This window comes from Megalobrama amblycephala, linkage group LG2 (genome assembly GCF_018812025.1).
Source record: "Megalobrama amblycephala isolate DHTTF-2021 linkage group LG2, ASM1881202v1, whole genome shotgun sequence".
Taxonomy (NCBI): Eukaryota; Metazoa; Chordata; class Actinopteri; order Cypriniformes; family Xenocyprididae; genus Megalobrama; species Megalobrama amblycephala.
Window position 1 is genome coordinate 3,515,081 of NC_063045.1, and position 16,071 is coordinate 3,531,151.

The 16,071-nt window shown below is 41.9% G+C and overlaps 1 protein-coding gene across 49 annotated transcripts in view; it reads right to left on the reverse strand.

The window, feature by feature from the left end:
- ptprsa (protein tyrosine phosphatase receptor type Sa) overlaps window positions 1-16,071 on the reverse strand; it is a 224,388-nt gene that overhangs the window by 55,453 nt on the left and 152,864 nt on the right. For 29 of the 49 annotated variants that reach the window (XM_048182139.1, XM_048182140.1, XM_048182152.1 and 26 more), the window contains 6 exons: window positions 14,836-14,847; window positions 7,446-7,715; window positions 6,757-7,338; window positions 6,181-6,317; window positions 5,941-6,085; window positions 4-330 (listed from right to left, as the gene is read on the reverse strand). In XM_048182139.1, coding sequence (XP_048038096.1) covers window positions 4-330; window positions 5,941-6,085; window positions 6,181-6,317; window positions 6,757-7,338; window positions 7,446-7,715; window positions 14,836-14,847 — 1,473 coding nt within the window. The remainder of the gene's footprint in view (window positions 1-3; window positions 331-5,940; window positions 6,086-6,180; window positions 6,318-6,756; window positions 7,339-7,445; window positions 7,716-14,835; window positions 14,848-16,071) is intronic. The other 20 variants (XM_048182155.1, XM_048182187.1, XM_048182149.1 and 17 more) reach the window with 3 other exon arrangements.

Here is a 16,071-nt window from a genome sequence, read left to right on the forward strand (position 1 = left end):
TACCGTCCTCGTCCGTGCGGCAGAGCAGCGGCTCGCTCTGGGGGCCCGGACCCACGCTGGTGGAGGCCGCCACGGTGACTCGGTACATGGTCCATTTCTCCAGCCGCTGCAGCTCGATCCGCTCGGAGCTGGACTGCACCGCCGGCTCCTCCACCGGCTCCTCCGCGGGATCCGTGCTGACCTCGGCCCCGCCGCCCACCACCGCGTAGCGCACTATGTACCCGGCCAGCACCCCGTTCTGGCTCTCGGCCGGCGGAGGGCGCCAACTTACCAGCAGGGTGGTGGAGCTGGAGCTGGAGCACTTAATGTCTTGAGGGGGGGCGGAGGGCTCTGCTCAGGTTTGGGAAGGGGGGAGAGGAGGGGTGGAAAACAAAAAACGAAAAGATGGGAAAGAGAAAAAGAAAATGATAAAAGGGAAAAACCAACTGAAAAAAACAAGCAGAGACATACTGAAACAGAAGAAAAAACGAGGAAAACAAAGGGCAAATGCAAACAGAAGAGCTTGGTTTTGAAGGGGTCGGGGTGTTTTGCATGCATGCATAAATATGAAGCATGAAGGTTTAACATTGGCTTGATTTTTGTGTTAAAGATCTAGAAGTAACACCACGGATGTCGGGCATAAGATACAGATAAAAAAGGGGGTAATTTCAAAGGGGTCAGAAAAATAATCTTGTTTTCCATTTGAATTATTTTTTTTCTGACCCCCTTGACATATTATTTTTTTTCCAGACAACAAGACTTAATATCTTTTGCTTCTCAAGTTAATGCATCTTTGTTTAAGGAAGTTTCAATATTTGTACTGGAAAAGAAGACAAAAATACTAGTGTATAACCGCCTGTATGCAAGCCAAAGATTTAGCCCATCTTTCACAGTAAATACCCTGGGCTCTCAGGATATATTTCCACCATGAGGGAAAAATAGATCATGTTATTTGCATTTGAATGAAGGCCGTTCATTGCGGTATTTCGAGGCGTTTTTGTTGAGCACTTCCCCTGCGCATATCAGAAATTACAACATCTCTGCTGTTCTAAATCAATATAAAAGTCTCGTTTGAAATGCAGAGTCCACGCTTACTAAATGCTTGCGCATATGGATACCGTTTAAAGGCCCGTAACATTTATCTCCGTTGTAAATTGAACATTAAAAGTTACTCTGTCACACTGATCCCTGAAGCTATAAGTAACACAAATGAATGAGGGGGAAACGGACAGACGGGGATAAAACATATTTGTGACTGAAATTCAAATGGATGAGCACCATCGTTGGAAAGCAAAACAAAATCATTCAAAACAGATTACAGGAAAATGAGCAAAACTCTCGGCAAAATAATGGCTGGAAAGAAAATGTTAGGACCTGAAATGTCAACTCAGAAGAATCATGGAAAGCCACCAAGCTTCAAACAGAAAGGAAAACCATTTAAAACGGCAGAAACCAAAACAAAACAACAAACACAAAGCATTTTCCTGTACATTATACGTACCTGACATCTTCAAACACTAATTTTTAAAGACTTTCTTACCACAAGCACCCGATTCGAGGGAGACTATATTTCCCTAGAGTCGGTTGGGTTTGGCCCTCTCCCTCTACTGCTGAGCTCACTGAATACAGCTCAATTCAGACTATTTACGTTCAATTGTTTAGTCCATTTGATGAGTCATGTGGCCTATAAAGTCGGAATGTTTTTGGGGCTGGAGGGAGAGAGCGTTCCCTGTGCTTTCATCAGGCTGCACTATTCACTGTTTACACTAGCCTGAGGGTCCACAAGATTGAGATCAGGGTGCTAGCACCTCACTAACATCCAACTATCCATACCCGTGTAATATAATCCCCCTCAACCGAAGCATTTATTTTCTGAATAAAACCATTCCCTGGTGTGCTTTTGTTTGAGAAACGGTTAACCGATTTGTCCCATCACCAGCCAGCTTTTATCATAGGTGTCACCTGTCCCAGAGTTCAGTGAGCGATGTTATTCAGAGCCCTGTTTATTCACCAAATGGGCTTAATGGATTAAAGTTTTACTGGATTTTCATCTTCCGTTTGAAGATATATTTTGAAGATGTACTTCCTCTCTTGAGGAGTATTTGCATTCAGTTCTCATAAATCGACCTGGTTTGAGTGTGGAAAGAAAGTTTGGTATCAGAGAGTTGCAGAACTACCTAAAGATTGAGACTCATGACTCTGAAACTGTATTACACATCAAACACAAAAAGAGCCATGGATTTCAGTGTTACAAAAATGAAATCACTCTTCAAATCCAAGGGTTGTGCCTTAGAACCAAAATAAAAGGTGTTAACTGTAATAATGACTTAACAATCCAGATCCATGCCAAGTGGTGGTGCTGCTACAAAAAAAAAAAAAAAAGAGCCAACTGAGAGATTTGGAATTAATTTATGAGCCAGACACTGCCAACTGACTGAGTGTAATAACTGATTGAAACGACTGGACTTGGCTGAAATGGGACCTCCAAGATGTTCTTGCACCATACCCAACGTGAAGATTGGTGCGGTAACCCTTGCCCCCAGTTTGTGGACCCTCTATGACCATGTTTGAAACCTGAGCATCACTCAATAGCCATTGACTCTTAAGTGCATTTCCCAGAATGCCACTGCCACCCACTTGGTCAAGGCAGGAGTGTCTATCTCCACTAACCCTCAAGAGTTTGGACACATCCCCCAGGGTATTTCAACAAGTGTTGGGGGATATGGAGGGTAAGGTGAGTACTCTCTGCCGGACCAACGCAGGGGCTTTGGTTCTTTGGTTCGTAACTGTGGGCTGACCCACGAACATTGACCTGACTGAGCGTCAACTGAACAGCACTGTACCAAAAAGGAAACAAACACAATACACTTTCCTTTCACGCCTTCATGAGGAAGACCAGTCTGCCAATTGGTGTAGTGCAAAATAGATCTACGAAGAGGAAATTCTGGTGTCGAACGCTTGTGTAATCTGGCCAATTGGTGTATAAATGTCTTGGGAACTCTCGGTGAAGACGATGACACTCTTTCTATATTGCAAAAGGGATCTAAACCAATTCTGCTGGTGTATAAGACAGTTCTGCACCTCAAGGTCACTATGTATCTACTTATATGGACTGTCAAGTTGGTTATGTGGCCAACTTCTGAAAGGTGTGATGGCAGACTGGGCTTCCTCCGAACGCAGTCACTTACCTCACGGGAATCCACACTGTAATGTTTATGTGTTAAGTTGAGGGGCATTTGTGCTAAATTGCTTCTAACTGTCCTAGCTTGTCGCCTCCCTGACCTTGATATGGGTAAATCTACACTACTTTAGTTTCTGCTCAAGGGAAGACATCAGCAGATGTAGTGAACCACGTCTCCCATCTGTGCGAGACCTGCGGGACAAAGTCCCGTAACTCAAGCAAGAAGCCTATGGTCGTCCCACAGGGATACTTACTCTCACCTTTAGTTTAATGGATTTGCTTTGGCAATGCTAAGTGCTGTTGCTGCATGTCGAGCTTGTCACGGAAAATGAAACCCCGACAGAAGGAGCAAAAAAACCAAATGCTGAGAGCTGTTTCTTCAAGTGTAAACCAAACTGAAATTAAATAAAGTGAACTTAAACCTGTGTACTGAACAGAAATGAATTTAAACCAGGTGACGTCAAGCTGGAGCAGGTGAGCTTTAGTTTCATTTCTGGAGACAAAGTGAAACATACGAAGAGCTAGAAAACAAAAGGGAGGTAAAAAAGTGCACTGCATTGTTCCAGAATACAATATATGAAGACACAAACAGCAGAACGGACATAAAGAGATGGAACAGAAGGGGACACACACAGCGTACAACGTGCATTAACAGAGCGCCCCCCAGGGGTAGGGGGAGGTAATACATGCATTCAGTGCCCGCTCTCTCGCGCTCAGGTGTTACGTTGTGTGTCAATGCAGCAGGTTCACTGCATCCCAGCACCCACTCAACCAACCCCATCCCACCCATTCTGCATAGGTAGAAACAGAAGATGAGTTAAAATGGTCCACGTCTGCTGCCATGGCTTTTCTGGCATCTTCCGCCCACTGTAAGTCTAAAGATTTAAACCTACAACTGGAATCTTTAAACCAAAGGAGCATTTAAAGTCAACATGAAAACAAAATGCATTACAATTCTGTGCACAATTCTAAAGAACTAAAATATCTTGGAAAACTCTTATTTTTCAATTCCAATTCCTTCCAATCGTCCAATCAATTCCTGATCAATTTCTGCACTCAGAAACATATCAGTTATTACAGTATATGAGTTCTGAATGCCATCACATGTGGACTTTTATTAGTTTATTTTTTTTTACCTTTATACTAAAATATATGCGTGAAAAAATATAACATAATTTTTTTCTTTGTTTAGCTGGCTTGGAAGGCTTCTGCCAGCTAAACCTTCCACCCCATCATTGTTTTTCTGTGCTCAATTGAAACTAAAGTTAACAAAAAGTAATCATTTAGAGAAACACAAGTGAGCGTAGTATAGAAATTTGAGACCACAATTAAACTATAGGATTTTTTGGTTTAACTTTTCACACAAACTGTTATGCTTTCAAATGAAAACCTCTGCATTAAATTGGAAAAGTCTGCAAAATAGATGCACTTTCACTCATGCTCTCAGACTTTTGGACCACTATGTATGTACCGTAATACTGTATGCAAGTAACTGCAATATTTTAGCAGAGGGCACATGCCAGCTGCAAGGTTCCCGGCAAGCACCGATGATTTCATGCACCGAATCATGATGCGACTCAGCAAGGGTGTATTTTTAGGCCGGAGGCTTGAATAATTCAGACGGTCTCCCAGCGTAAATGCTGACTACCTGCAGGCGCCAGCGGCCACTGACTGTGTTGCTTTCAGTAATACACAGTGAGGGACTAGATGTGGTGGAAAGCCATGGCAGACCCCAGAGTCAATAATATTTTGTGTGCTTCAGTCGCATGGGAGGAAAAAAGTGCATTTGCTGTTGACACATGAAAAAGAAATACGAACACAGAAGAAAGGAGGGAGCGCGCAGGGGAGCCAAACGGCACGCTTGCCGCAGATCAATCAGCCCACATTGATTTGTTTGTTTCACATGTAGGAAATCTCTGAAGTACATAACTGTGACATAGAGAGACCCAGATGAAAGAATCATCAAACAAAGAAGAAAAAGAAGTGTGCGACACCATCCTGCCAAGGGGCGAGGAATCCATTAAACTAAACAACACGGGTCATTTAAAAGTTTAGGTTTAACCTTTAGATGCTTTACACAAAATAAATTATGTTTAAAACATCAAAGTCAGAGGGTCTCATTCATGCAACGCAAGCAGAACAAATTGCGCGAATCATCCATACAACCATTCTCTCATTAACTGATGCGTTGAACTGAATGCAACGATTTACATAAGGTTTTTACGAACAATTTACACAAATTTGTTCTGCTCTTACTTATCTTCTCTTAAAAACAATTTGTCAACATGCACAGAAATTTTTTTTTTTTTAAATCATCAAGTTTTGGCAAGTCATTTGGAAATATTCTCAAGAAAACAACATCACCTTTGCCGCCTGCATGTAACAAGTCTCCTTTGGCTCAAAGGTGATGCTGTATTGCTCAAATTCAGATGCATAAACAAACACAACACAAAGGAATGAGAGCCGATGCCAGAAACCCGAACCTGTCAAAAATCAGGGACCAGACTAACATCCAGTCTTTAGCACATATCTGCTGCAGATACAAGCACACCATTATCATTTACTCTTGACATTTCTGGAGTCGATAAACAATATCCCTGGATTGGGAAACGGGTGTGAAGGTTACAGAGGCCCTTTCAAACAGTGTGCTGTTGTATCCCGACCCCATCGAAAGCTCAAAATAGTCATTATGTCTTGGCATTTCTCAAACAAAATACAATATTAGACCCCCCCCCCCAACCCTTCATTCGCATCCTTAGGAAAGGAAATGGACTACATACTGGCTTGGGATGTCCTTTGGGATATTTCATTGGTGAAGGCTCCAATACCCTTGATGGAGACGGCAGCCAGAGAGAAGTAGTACTCTGTATTAGCACGTAGGCCCTCCACCACATAGGAAGCGGTTGGACCGAATGATTTCTTTACCTGTTTGGTGGGAAATAATAACAGTTACATCACAATTGGATGTGCAACAGCAGTCCTGACAATATATTTGAGAAGGTTTGCTGTTGAGAAGGCACCTGAGGTCCTTGAGTGCCCTCTTTGTAATGCAGTTCATAACTGATGATTCCCTCTTTCTCGAAGGCTGGTTCCCATGTTAGCTCAACGCTTGTGTCTGACACCTCACCGACCTGGAAGTTTGTCGGCTGTCCAGGGACTACAAATGGAGCCAGTGTTGACAGTTTAATAGACATGAAATGAAACAAACAGAAATGTACAAGTGTATATTTAGTGAAAGTGTTAGAGAAAGCATTTACCCTCGTGGCAACTACCAGGTGAAAATGTACTTCCATTTTTGTCTCACCCAATACAAACATACCCAATTCACTAAACTTACCATGCTACAGTTTTGACTCCCCAACAATAAAAATTTCCAAATGCTAAACATCTTCAGCAAACTCAAGACAAAATGACAACAGAGTGCTATACTCATCTTGCTTCATTTTTAGCCCACCATTGTTCAATTGTTAAACTTACTTTGCTACACCCTCAGCTCACCCAGTACAAACAATGGACATTTCCAATAGCAAACCTACCTTGCCACATCTTTTGCTCACCCAATACTGAAAATGGACACTAAAAATTGACAAACAAACCTCCTTGAAGCACTTTGACGTGAATGGGATCTGAGAAGGGTCCGTCTCCTACGGATGTGAAGGCCAGCACTCTGATGGTGTAGGTCTCGGAGGGCACCAGACTCTGAATGGTGGTGATCACGCTGTCCTGTACGTTGTGGATCTGCCACATGCTCATGGGCTGAGATGGGTCCATGGTGTAGTACACCCGATAACCCTTGATCTGTCCATTGGGCTCCTCGGGTTCATCCCAGCGTACCATCATGGTGTTCTGGGAAATTATACGGGCTTGGATGTTTCGCGGTGGGCTGGCGGGAGCTTGCTCCCCAGTCCTAGCCTCGACTGGTTCGCTGGGCGGGCCCTGGCCAATGGTGTTGTAGGCTGACACGCGGATCTCGTAATCGGTGTTCGGAGAAAGTCCTCCAATGCTGTAGCGAGTGGTGGTGATGGAGTCCACGGTCTCGAACTTGCTCTCGGGAGACTTGGCACGATACTGGATGATGTAATGGGAGACGGGCTCAGGGTTGCCACTGTCCCAGGTGATGGTGATACTGGTGGCGGTAGTTTCAGTTACGACGGGAGTACCCGGAGGTTTCGGCAAAGCTGTAGTGGGGGATAATGTAGTCAATACTGGAACTAGAAAGCAATTCAAATATGGCTTAGTTTTAATTTCGTTTGACCAGAGAACCCTCGATTCAATTGATTCTTACACTTGACAATGATCTGGGCCACAGCCTCGATGATGCCCAGGCTGCTCATGGCCACGCAGGTGTAGTTGGCCGACTCGCGGACGCCATTTAACTCCAGAACGTTCCTGCCCACTGGCATTTCATCCTCAGGCGTCAGGTCCTCAGAGTTAAGCATCCACTTGACGTAGGGCATAGGCGAGCCCACGGCTACGCAAGTGATGTTGACGCTACCGCCCGGCATGATCTCGTGGCTGGTGGGCATGATGGAGAAACGTGGGGGCACGCGACGAACTGCAAAGGGCGGAGGAATGGTGACAAGAAAAAGAGAAAGAGAAAGGTAACAAGACACGTCGATGAAAACAAGCCTTTCTTTAGAACGCACATGTTGTCGTCTAAAGAGAGGACAACAAATTATAAAATAAAACAAGACTAAACAAACTTCACTTGGGTTTATACAAATTAAAATAATGATAAAGTAACTAAATTAACAGAACTGCTTCACCAACAATATAGATTGACATTAAAGCAACAAATTCATAGCAACAAGGTTCCATTGACCAATATTTGACCCATCACAGCACGATTAAATGCACAAAAATCTATTATGAGTTTCTCATCTTTAAAAATAGACATCTATGTGACCTGCAACTAGAGTAAAGGAAAAGAAAAACATGCATTACTGTTAAAAAGTGGAAAAGCTCTACAGTGTGAACAGAAAATGCTCTTTGTAGTAGGGTATTGAGAGTGTGAAGTATGAAACTTCACTGGCGATTTTTCAAATCTACCTGTGCCAAAGTAACCCTACATATGTACATACATGTTGGTACGTACATACACTGGTAATGGTAAGCCCCTCCAAGAGGGACTAAAGATGAGAAACCTTAATCAGATTTTTGTGGTTGAGAGTAGATCAACTGGACAAAGCCTTTTTAAGATCTGACACGCTTCCATTGATAGATGCAGCTGTCATTTTCACAGACATCATGCAGAAATAGGTAGAGGTCAACCAAAGAGTAAATGGGAACAATAAAACCAGAGAGAAGTATTTGAGATAAAATGCATAGAGGAATATAACTGAAGGGTCGCTAGCATGCCCAGACAAAAGACAACTGGAGAGGAAAAAAAGAGAAATATAAGAGAGTAGAACGCGCAAAAGAGGAAGAAAGGGAAGGGTTGGGAAAAGGAACGAGGGGGGAACCCACTTCAATGCAGAGAAAGGCTTTTTATCGTCTCCAGCCATTATGACGTAATGTGACAGGATTGTATTGTCACATTGCAGTCCTGGCTAGACATAACACAAAGTTTTATGGCGGAAATTCTGGATTCAGTCAATAAGTAGCTGTCAATTCAACTCAACTAACTACCACACACATCAATAAAACAAAGAAAAAGAAAGAAAACGTTGACCAAATAAGGGCACATGACTGGTACAGATGCTAGTCTACAAGGATGACAGCGATGCACCTCAACTACTGAGATGCCAAACCTACACACGAGAGAAAAGATGAAGGATCTGTAGGGGGGATGGTTTGGATATGAGTTATGGCATAGATGAAGTTGGCCAGGTTGTGGAACAGGCTTTTTTTTTCAAAGCCTGTCTGGCATGTTCATTCTTGGTAACCTTGCTTTTTGATATAACTCATTGAAAGTCAAGGTCTGCTGGAAACTTAAATGACTCTAAAATACACAGACTCTGTTCCAGTACCTGAGTTCTAAACAACTCTATGTGCTACACAAATACTGTAGAGAAAGATCTGACTGTTGTCAATTGAGTTTGACATGCTGCTAAGCTAATTACGAGACATTCTAACAAGCATTTAAATACAGCACCCTTTAATTTAAATACATCTTGAATTAAATTATTCCATAAGCAACTGATTCTTGGATTGACCTTTTACCACCCAAAACTAGATAAAGCTGCTTATGAAATGTTGGGTACATGTTCTTGATGTCTAAGTAGTTATCTTGCAAGGTTTTGGAACAGAGCATTAGACTTAGAGTGACAGTAGCATAATGTTGTCCATGTTAAAAAATGTGCTAAACTTCAGAGTTTGGTTTCTCCAAGAATCGTCAAGGCATCTGCCTTATTGATGTCGGTGGACGCGAATGACAATGAAACAGGTAGTAGGATGTGCTAGGTGTGTCCTAAGATGGCGGGTGGTGAGGGGGTCATGCCTCATTTACATTTGGCAAGAGGAGAAAGGAAAGACAGAGGGACAGCAATGGGTACTAGGGCTAGCTCAGAAAAAATAACTAATACAAAAAAAGAAAATTCACAACCCCACACAGAAACAAGGACAGAAACAACAGGTAGAGACAGGGCACAAGGCAGAACAAGACCTAGGCTGCAAGACAGCAGACGGGGGGCGGACAGACTGGAAGGACAAAATGGTGGACGTACATGTGGGGCTAGAGACAGAAGGGAAATAACACGGGGAGTGAGAGGTGGGGATTGGGGCAAAGAGGAGACTGTAACCCTGGGCCAGCTGGAGCAAAAGTATGTGGGTTTGACTTCTCACACAATGGGGCTTGAAATGCACGATTAAACGTTCACCATAGCCTTGGAAACCAGCAGTCGAAGAGCATTAAGTCTTGAATTTGTAATTAAACACCATCGAAAGCACAGTTTAAATCTAGTTTATATGTTGGCACCAAAATTTTGAATTTTTTAAAACTTTAGAAATTAACATATAATTTAAAAATTTAAATGTGAACGTACTTTTTAATAATAGTAGTCATGGCTACAGGTTCAACTGTTACATTCTAAATTCTATATCTATACCATACAGTGATCATTAAACATGGATATGTTCACAGTTTCAGAGAGCCAGTGTGACGGATGACCTCGGTTGGTGTCCGAGCCATTTCATAATCACTATATAAAGCCAGTTCAAGTTAAATTTTTGTCATTAGTTTATAATGTATCTATTTAACAATGTATTTTAATACATTTATAATCAAATTTCCCCATTTTATATATTATATATATATAGGTTAAAAAGTAATTTATTTAAAGGAAAGTTCCAGGATCAAGTTAAGCTGTATCCACGACATTTGGAGGCATAATGACGGTTATCATAAAAATTTATAATACATTTTTTAATACTTTTTTTATACATTATACCACAAATATAAGAGAGCATCATTTGCATTTAACCCAGATCATTCCTTTCATTAAGGAAAAATACTTTTTGATTTGTTGAGAAAACAAAAACAACAACAACAACAGCAACAGAAAATTAAACACTGACATACTGAAATGACCCCTCCCCCCATATAAATGCATATTGAACAAATGTTCAACAAAGGTGAAAGGGCAGCCCACGTATCACGAGGTGCATGCATGACTGCAGGAATGACATCAACAGAACGGCAAACTATCCACCAGGCCTACTGCTATAGTCAACACGTTTATGGCATGCAACCTTCCCCAAGTGCAATATTTCTAGGGAATCATGGAAATCGGTGAATTCGTCACAGTGCACACATATAATCACAGTGCAGGAGTGTCTTTAAAGGCTCTGTAGAGAACAATGAGCAAACACAGTGAACAGTGACAAGACGAGTGTGATTCTTCTACTGCGGATTAATGATGGACAGGCCCAGGCGTAATCTGCTGATGCTTATGCATTTGCCACGCCAGAATGATGGTGAAATGTGATAAAAGGAACTTAAAAAGGCAATATATTAAATAAAAAAACATGCTTTATGGATTCTGCTGGCACATATTGTGTGTGATGCAACATTTGGCCGTTCTTAAAACCAAGTCTGTAAGAGGCTAAAAAGTGAAGTTCACTTCCTAGGGCCACATTCGATTGACCGTAAGCTAATCGAGCGAATGAGGGCTGCAACCTTTCACCTTGTGAATTAATCCTAATCCAAAACTTGTACTGTACAATACGTACTTGAATTTTCCCAATTATAAGAAGTCTGACTCAATCCGGTCATTTTTTAAACAGAACGACCTTTTGAAAAGATGCAGAGGAGCTTGGCAACTTCAAAGTCACCGGCAACAAAGCATCCCACACTTTAGGCTGGAATAAACTGTGGCAAAGTGGGGAAATCATAAGCGGGTCTAATGTTTTCAGATGCATGTCGACATTTACGACTGGCGCTATCTCCGCATCAGCCTTTGCTTTGAAATGCCATTGCACAAAGCTTTATCTAAGTCCTGACACATGGTCCTATAGCTCAAATCCTGGCGTTTGATGTGCGATGGTGCTCTCCACTGCGATATTCGGAGGAATATAGAAACAGTCCAATTGGACGGACACGGTCCTCATTCACTAAGACCAGGAGCCCAGCAGGCCGAGAGCGATCTCTTTGAGGTCCAGAGTCCAAATCCCATTTCAAGCCCAATGTGGAGAGAAAGACAACTCTAACAACGGACAGAGGAAGACAAAATAAAAAGGCCAAAGAGTGCCTCACTCCTTGTAATTCCTGACTAGGACATTTCGAAGGTGGCCATTTTGGTGAGACAGCCTGTCCAGCCCCAAAATGAAGGTAGGAAGGGAAGCCAAAATAATGTGCAGCCTTTAATGTCACCTTGAAGCTGAGATTACACCCTGTTTGATGTCCAAAACCCACAATAATCCATTTCGCTTGAAGGTAGCGAGGCCATTTGCATGCAGACGGCAGGGGATCCCCCATATTAACACACACACCTCCGCCGCTGCAATGCAAAGCAGCCTCTGTAGGGGTTCAGACCAGTTCTAGTAATGGAAATTTGAGCATTTGTAAAACTCTACAACCCCTGATCAGCTGGTTACGGCATAGCGTTCAGTAAAAGTCAGGGACTAAACACTTGTTTGTTCAAAGTAGCCTTTGTTTCGACAAGTAGATAGGGTGTGATCTAGCTTGCATTTCTATTTTTACACCGAAAAAACATGCAAGGACATGCAAACACAACCCAAAGTGCTAGCAGTGGGCTTCACATGCATCTACATGCGCATACACCGAACATAATCATAACATTTAGCATGGCGTACGGTACAGCTCAAGTCTTCCAGCATCTGGAGTGGATCTGTGCGGTCTCGGTTTCCTCGTCTTGGGGACTAATTACTATTAATATGCTCTTGGAAACATTCTGGGATCTTGAATCCTTAACATTTTGGCATTATGTGGAGCTGAATGGCGGAACGGTTGAGGGCTTCATTGTCAGGCGGCAACAATGAAAGATTAGCGGCTACATTGAAATAAGAACAATCATAATTTCTGTTATTAATTCGGCGCGGAATAGAAGGGAACTAGATAAGTCGAGGCTCAGAGGGGGATTTCGCCCTACGAAGCAATTGACTCTCACGCCTGATGTAGATGGCTAACACTGGCTAAGACTGTTGAGTCAAAAAATATTGAATGAAAGTCGAAAAGAGCGGCTATAACTTTGAATATAAAACTGCATTTAAGAGACAGTTAAACAAAATTTGGTCAATTGTTTCAAAAGAAGTGATTATTTAGGCATTTCTGCTCTGTTTTTGATCACGGCTAGTGGCTAGCAGCTGCTAACGACAACATTTCTCATTTAGCATCATTACTGTTGCTGAGCGCTGATACGCTCATACTGTTAGACTTTCTATAGGCTCGGCAGCAGTAACAAGCTATCAGGGTAAGAGTGGCACAGATTTCACAGTGGGAACAGCCGGATATGAAAAATAAAGCTCCGTCAATAAATGCCAGACCCTGAGAGACAGAGTAGCGGCAAAGCGCACTTCATTATTTATAACCCCAAATCATGTGGTGTCGCCCCCCTCCCAACAACACTGTGTCTGTAAAAGCTGAATAATTCAGAGAGCCATTTAGTCTCAGACATCACGAGATAGTCGACAACACCTTAGCATTAGCCAAGTGAAGCAGAGGGTCTTGTTCTGTGTCATTATCCCTGACAAACGGCCATCTGAAACGTCACTACACTGGGGGGAGGGATGAGATATCAGTCGAGAGTTAGCCATCCGCACGATTGCACAAACTTGCCTGGCTAAATGCGAGCTTTCCGCCTGATTTCTGGTTCTACGGCTCCAAAAAAACCCAATTAACGAATCGCAACCGCCACAGAATGATGAAAAGGGAAGTTTAGCGCATCCACTGACATGATATTTAATGCTAAATGTTGGTGGTAATCCAATGACTGCAAAGTATTTGTCTTGTTTTCTAGTAAACATTTAAGATAAAATTGATCAATATTAAGAGAAAAGATATTACTTGAGATGTAAAATTATATATATGTTAATATGTTAATATGTTCAGCTATAACTAACTGAATTAGTTTTGTTTTTTTGTCTTACTCTATTGGAAAATCTTGTTTCTCCTAAAAATATTATGCAAGCAAAAGGCTGATGGGACTTCGATATGGATATGGAACAGGCGTGCAATTATTGTGCTCAGCTGCATTAGTGAAGGATTAACATAGAGAGACTCACAAACAAAGCACCCGCTTTTTGTTCTGGTCCGATTTGGTTTTAATACAGCACATTGCGGCAATGTAAGAAGCAATTCAGACGTACGCTGGCAACGAAGGCTCGAGCGAATGATAAATCCTGATTTGATTGAGCCTGCGGACTGCGAAAGGGCAAGAGGCAGTCAGTCATCACGAGGATATATCGCTAGCTAGTTGCTGCTGTGAAATAAAGTCTGTTTTCTGGGGGGCTGCGTGAAGTGCGGAGATCATTATATCTGCCAATGATCCATGTGGCACACAAAACTAATTAGCAGAGTGAGTCTGCAACCAAAACGAAGCTTTTGTGTGCAGGGACGGCTTTGTGATTCAGAAGATGGCAGGAAAACTGTCTGCAGGAACACGAGACAACAATGCACAGAAACACAAACCACATCTAACAAACCATAAACTACGACAAAAAAGGAGTTGAAAACAGAGCGAAACTAAGGGTGCACATTACACAAACACCACAACACAAGGAAGCGACTGAATGAGTCGCCAACAAAGGCTCAATCCAGGAGAATTGGACGAAACAAAGAGAATAATAAAACACATAGGAATGCAACAAAGCACGACAGCCGAAGGAATTGCGTCTTGAGGCATGCAAGCGCAGTTACATTCTCCCATCATGCATGGTACTCTTTACTTTCAAATGCGAGATTTCCATGACAGCATGTGCACATGAGCATATTCTGTGGGCAAAAGCAATACTGAAGGATGCAAACGAGAAAAGGCCCCACAATGCAAACTTAAAAACGTAAAAAGGAAAACGAACCCGAATTAGCGGGTTGGTTACTAGTAGTTTTATGCAATTAAATCAAATCTCCCAGAATTTAAACCTTATTTAGCAGCTTAATTTTAAACTTCGAATTGCCACTGAGCCTTCTAATAGATCAGTCAAGTTTAAGGTTTTAATACATGTTGACTTTTCGATTTAATGTGGGTTAAAAAAAGTGAAAAAAGAAAAAACACACCAACCTTCTCGAAGCTCTGAGGGATGTAAAGGGGTTGATGCAGAACACAATGACATGAGGAGAAGAGAAAAATAGGGGAAACACAGAGAGAGTAAAAAAGGCCACCTCAAGGCTTTTAGCTGCTACATTTCTCTGACTGATGTCGCCTGATTATTTATTGCGTGACGCGACAATGTCTGCCGCGTTTACCTGCTTTGACCCACACAGTTTGATTCACCCCAGTGGTTGCTCGGAAAAGCGTTCGGCCACTGGAGTCAATTCAAGCATGTTATAACAATGCACAATTACAAGGTCTTTAGCCACCTGAAGAGCTGCCGCTGCGGCTTTAATTACAGAAACAAAACAAAGAGACAAAAACAGAAATCAATGAAACAACCCAAAGTACAGACCAAATCAAAGCCACCGTACAAATGAAAACCACATAATTAGCATTAAAGTTAGCAGCTACAATCAAGACAACCGACTCTAAAAGCGTTACGCTATTATCAGACATGAATATGCATGCGAATGCAGTCTCGTTGTGGTTTTAGTCGTATAAATGGGCGGGTTGTTTCCTCCACTGTAGCTGCTAATTTCAAGTGCCGTTAATTCTAGAACAGAAAACATTTGATTGTACTCAATAATTAAGCTTTGAAAAAAAAAGACAAAAGGAGACGGGATACGGTCTTAATGCAGTATGCGCATAATCAGTGAGAAATTAGCATACCTATGTTGAATTAATTACTGCTGTGGTAATTTGAGTGGATTTCAGAAATCTCCAGTCACCCAATTACTGAAATGTCACTAGAAATCAGATCAAATGTTGCTGAACATCTAACACTGTTTAAGGTCTTATAAAATTGTCCGAATAAAATTCCTTCCAGGTCTTCAGAAGAGAGTAAAACAGCAATAATCCACAGGCAGGCCATACTTTTACATTGACTTTACCATGGATAAGAGGTGTTATAAGGTATAATGTTCTTACCATGGTAAAAATCGCTGTAAAAGTAAGGCCTCTTGTGGCTTATTGCTGTCATAAAATGGTGGCAACTTATACCAAGTCAATAATTTATCATTAATGCTCATCCAAACCTTTATTCTTTCTTCTATGGAACATAAAAGATGATACTTTGAAGCTTTTTTGTCTATTCAACAAAATTAAATGTCCAATGTAGAAAAACCATCATGCGTATTCTGCAGAAGAAAGAATTTCAAACAGGTCTGAAATGACATGACAGAATTTTCATTAAAACTATCCCTG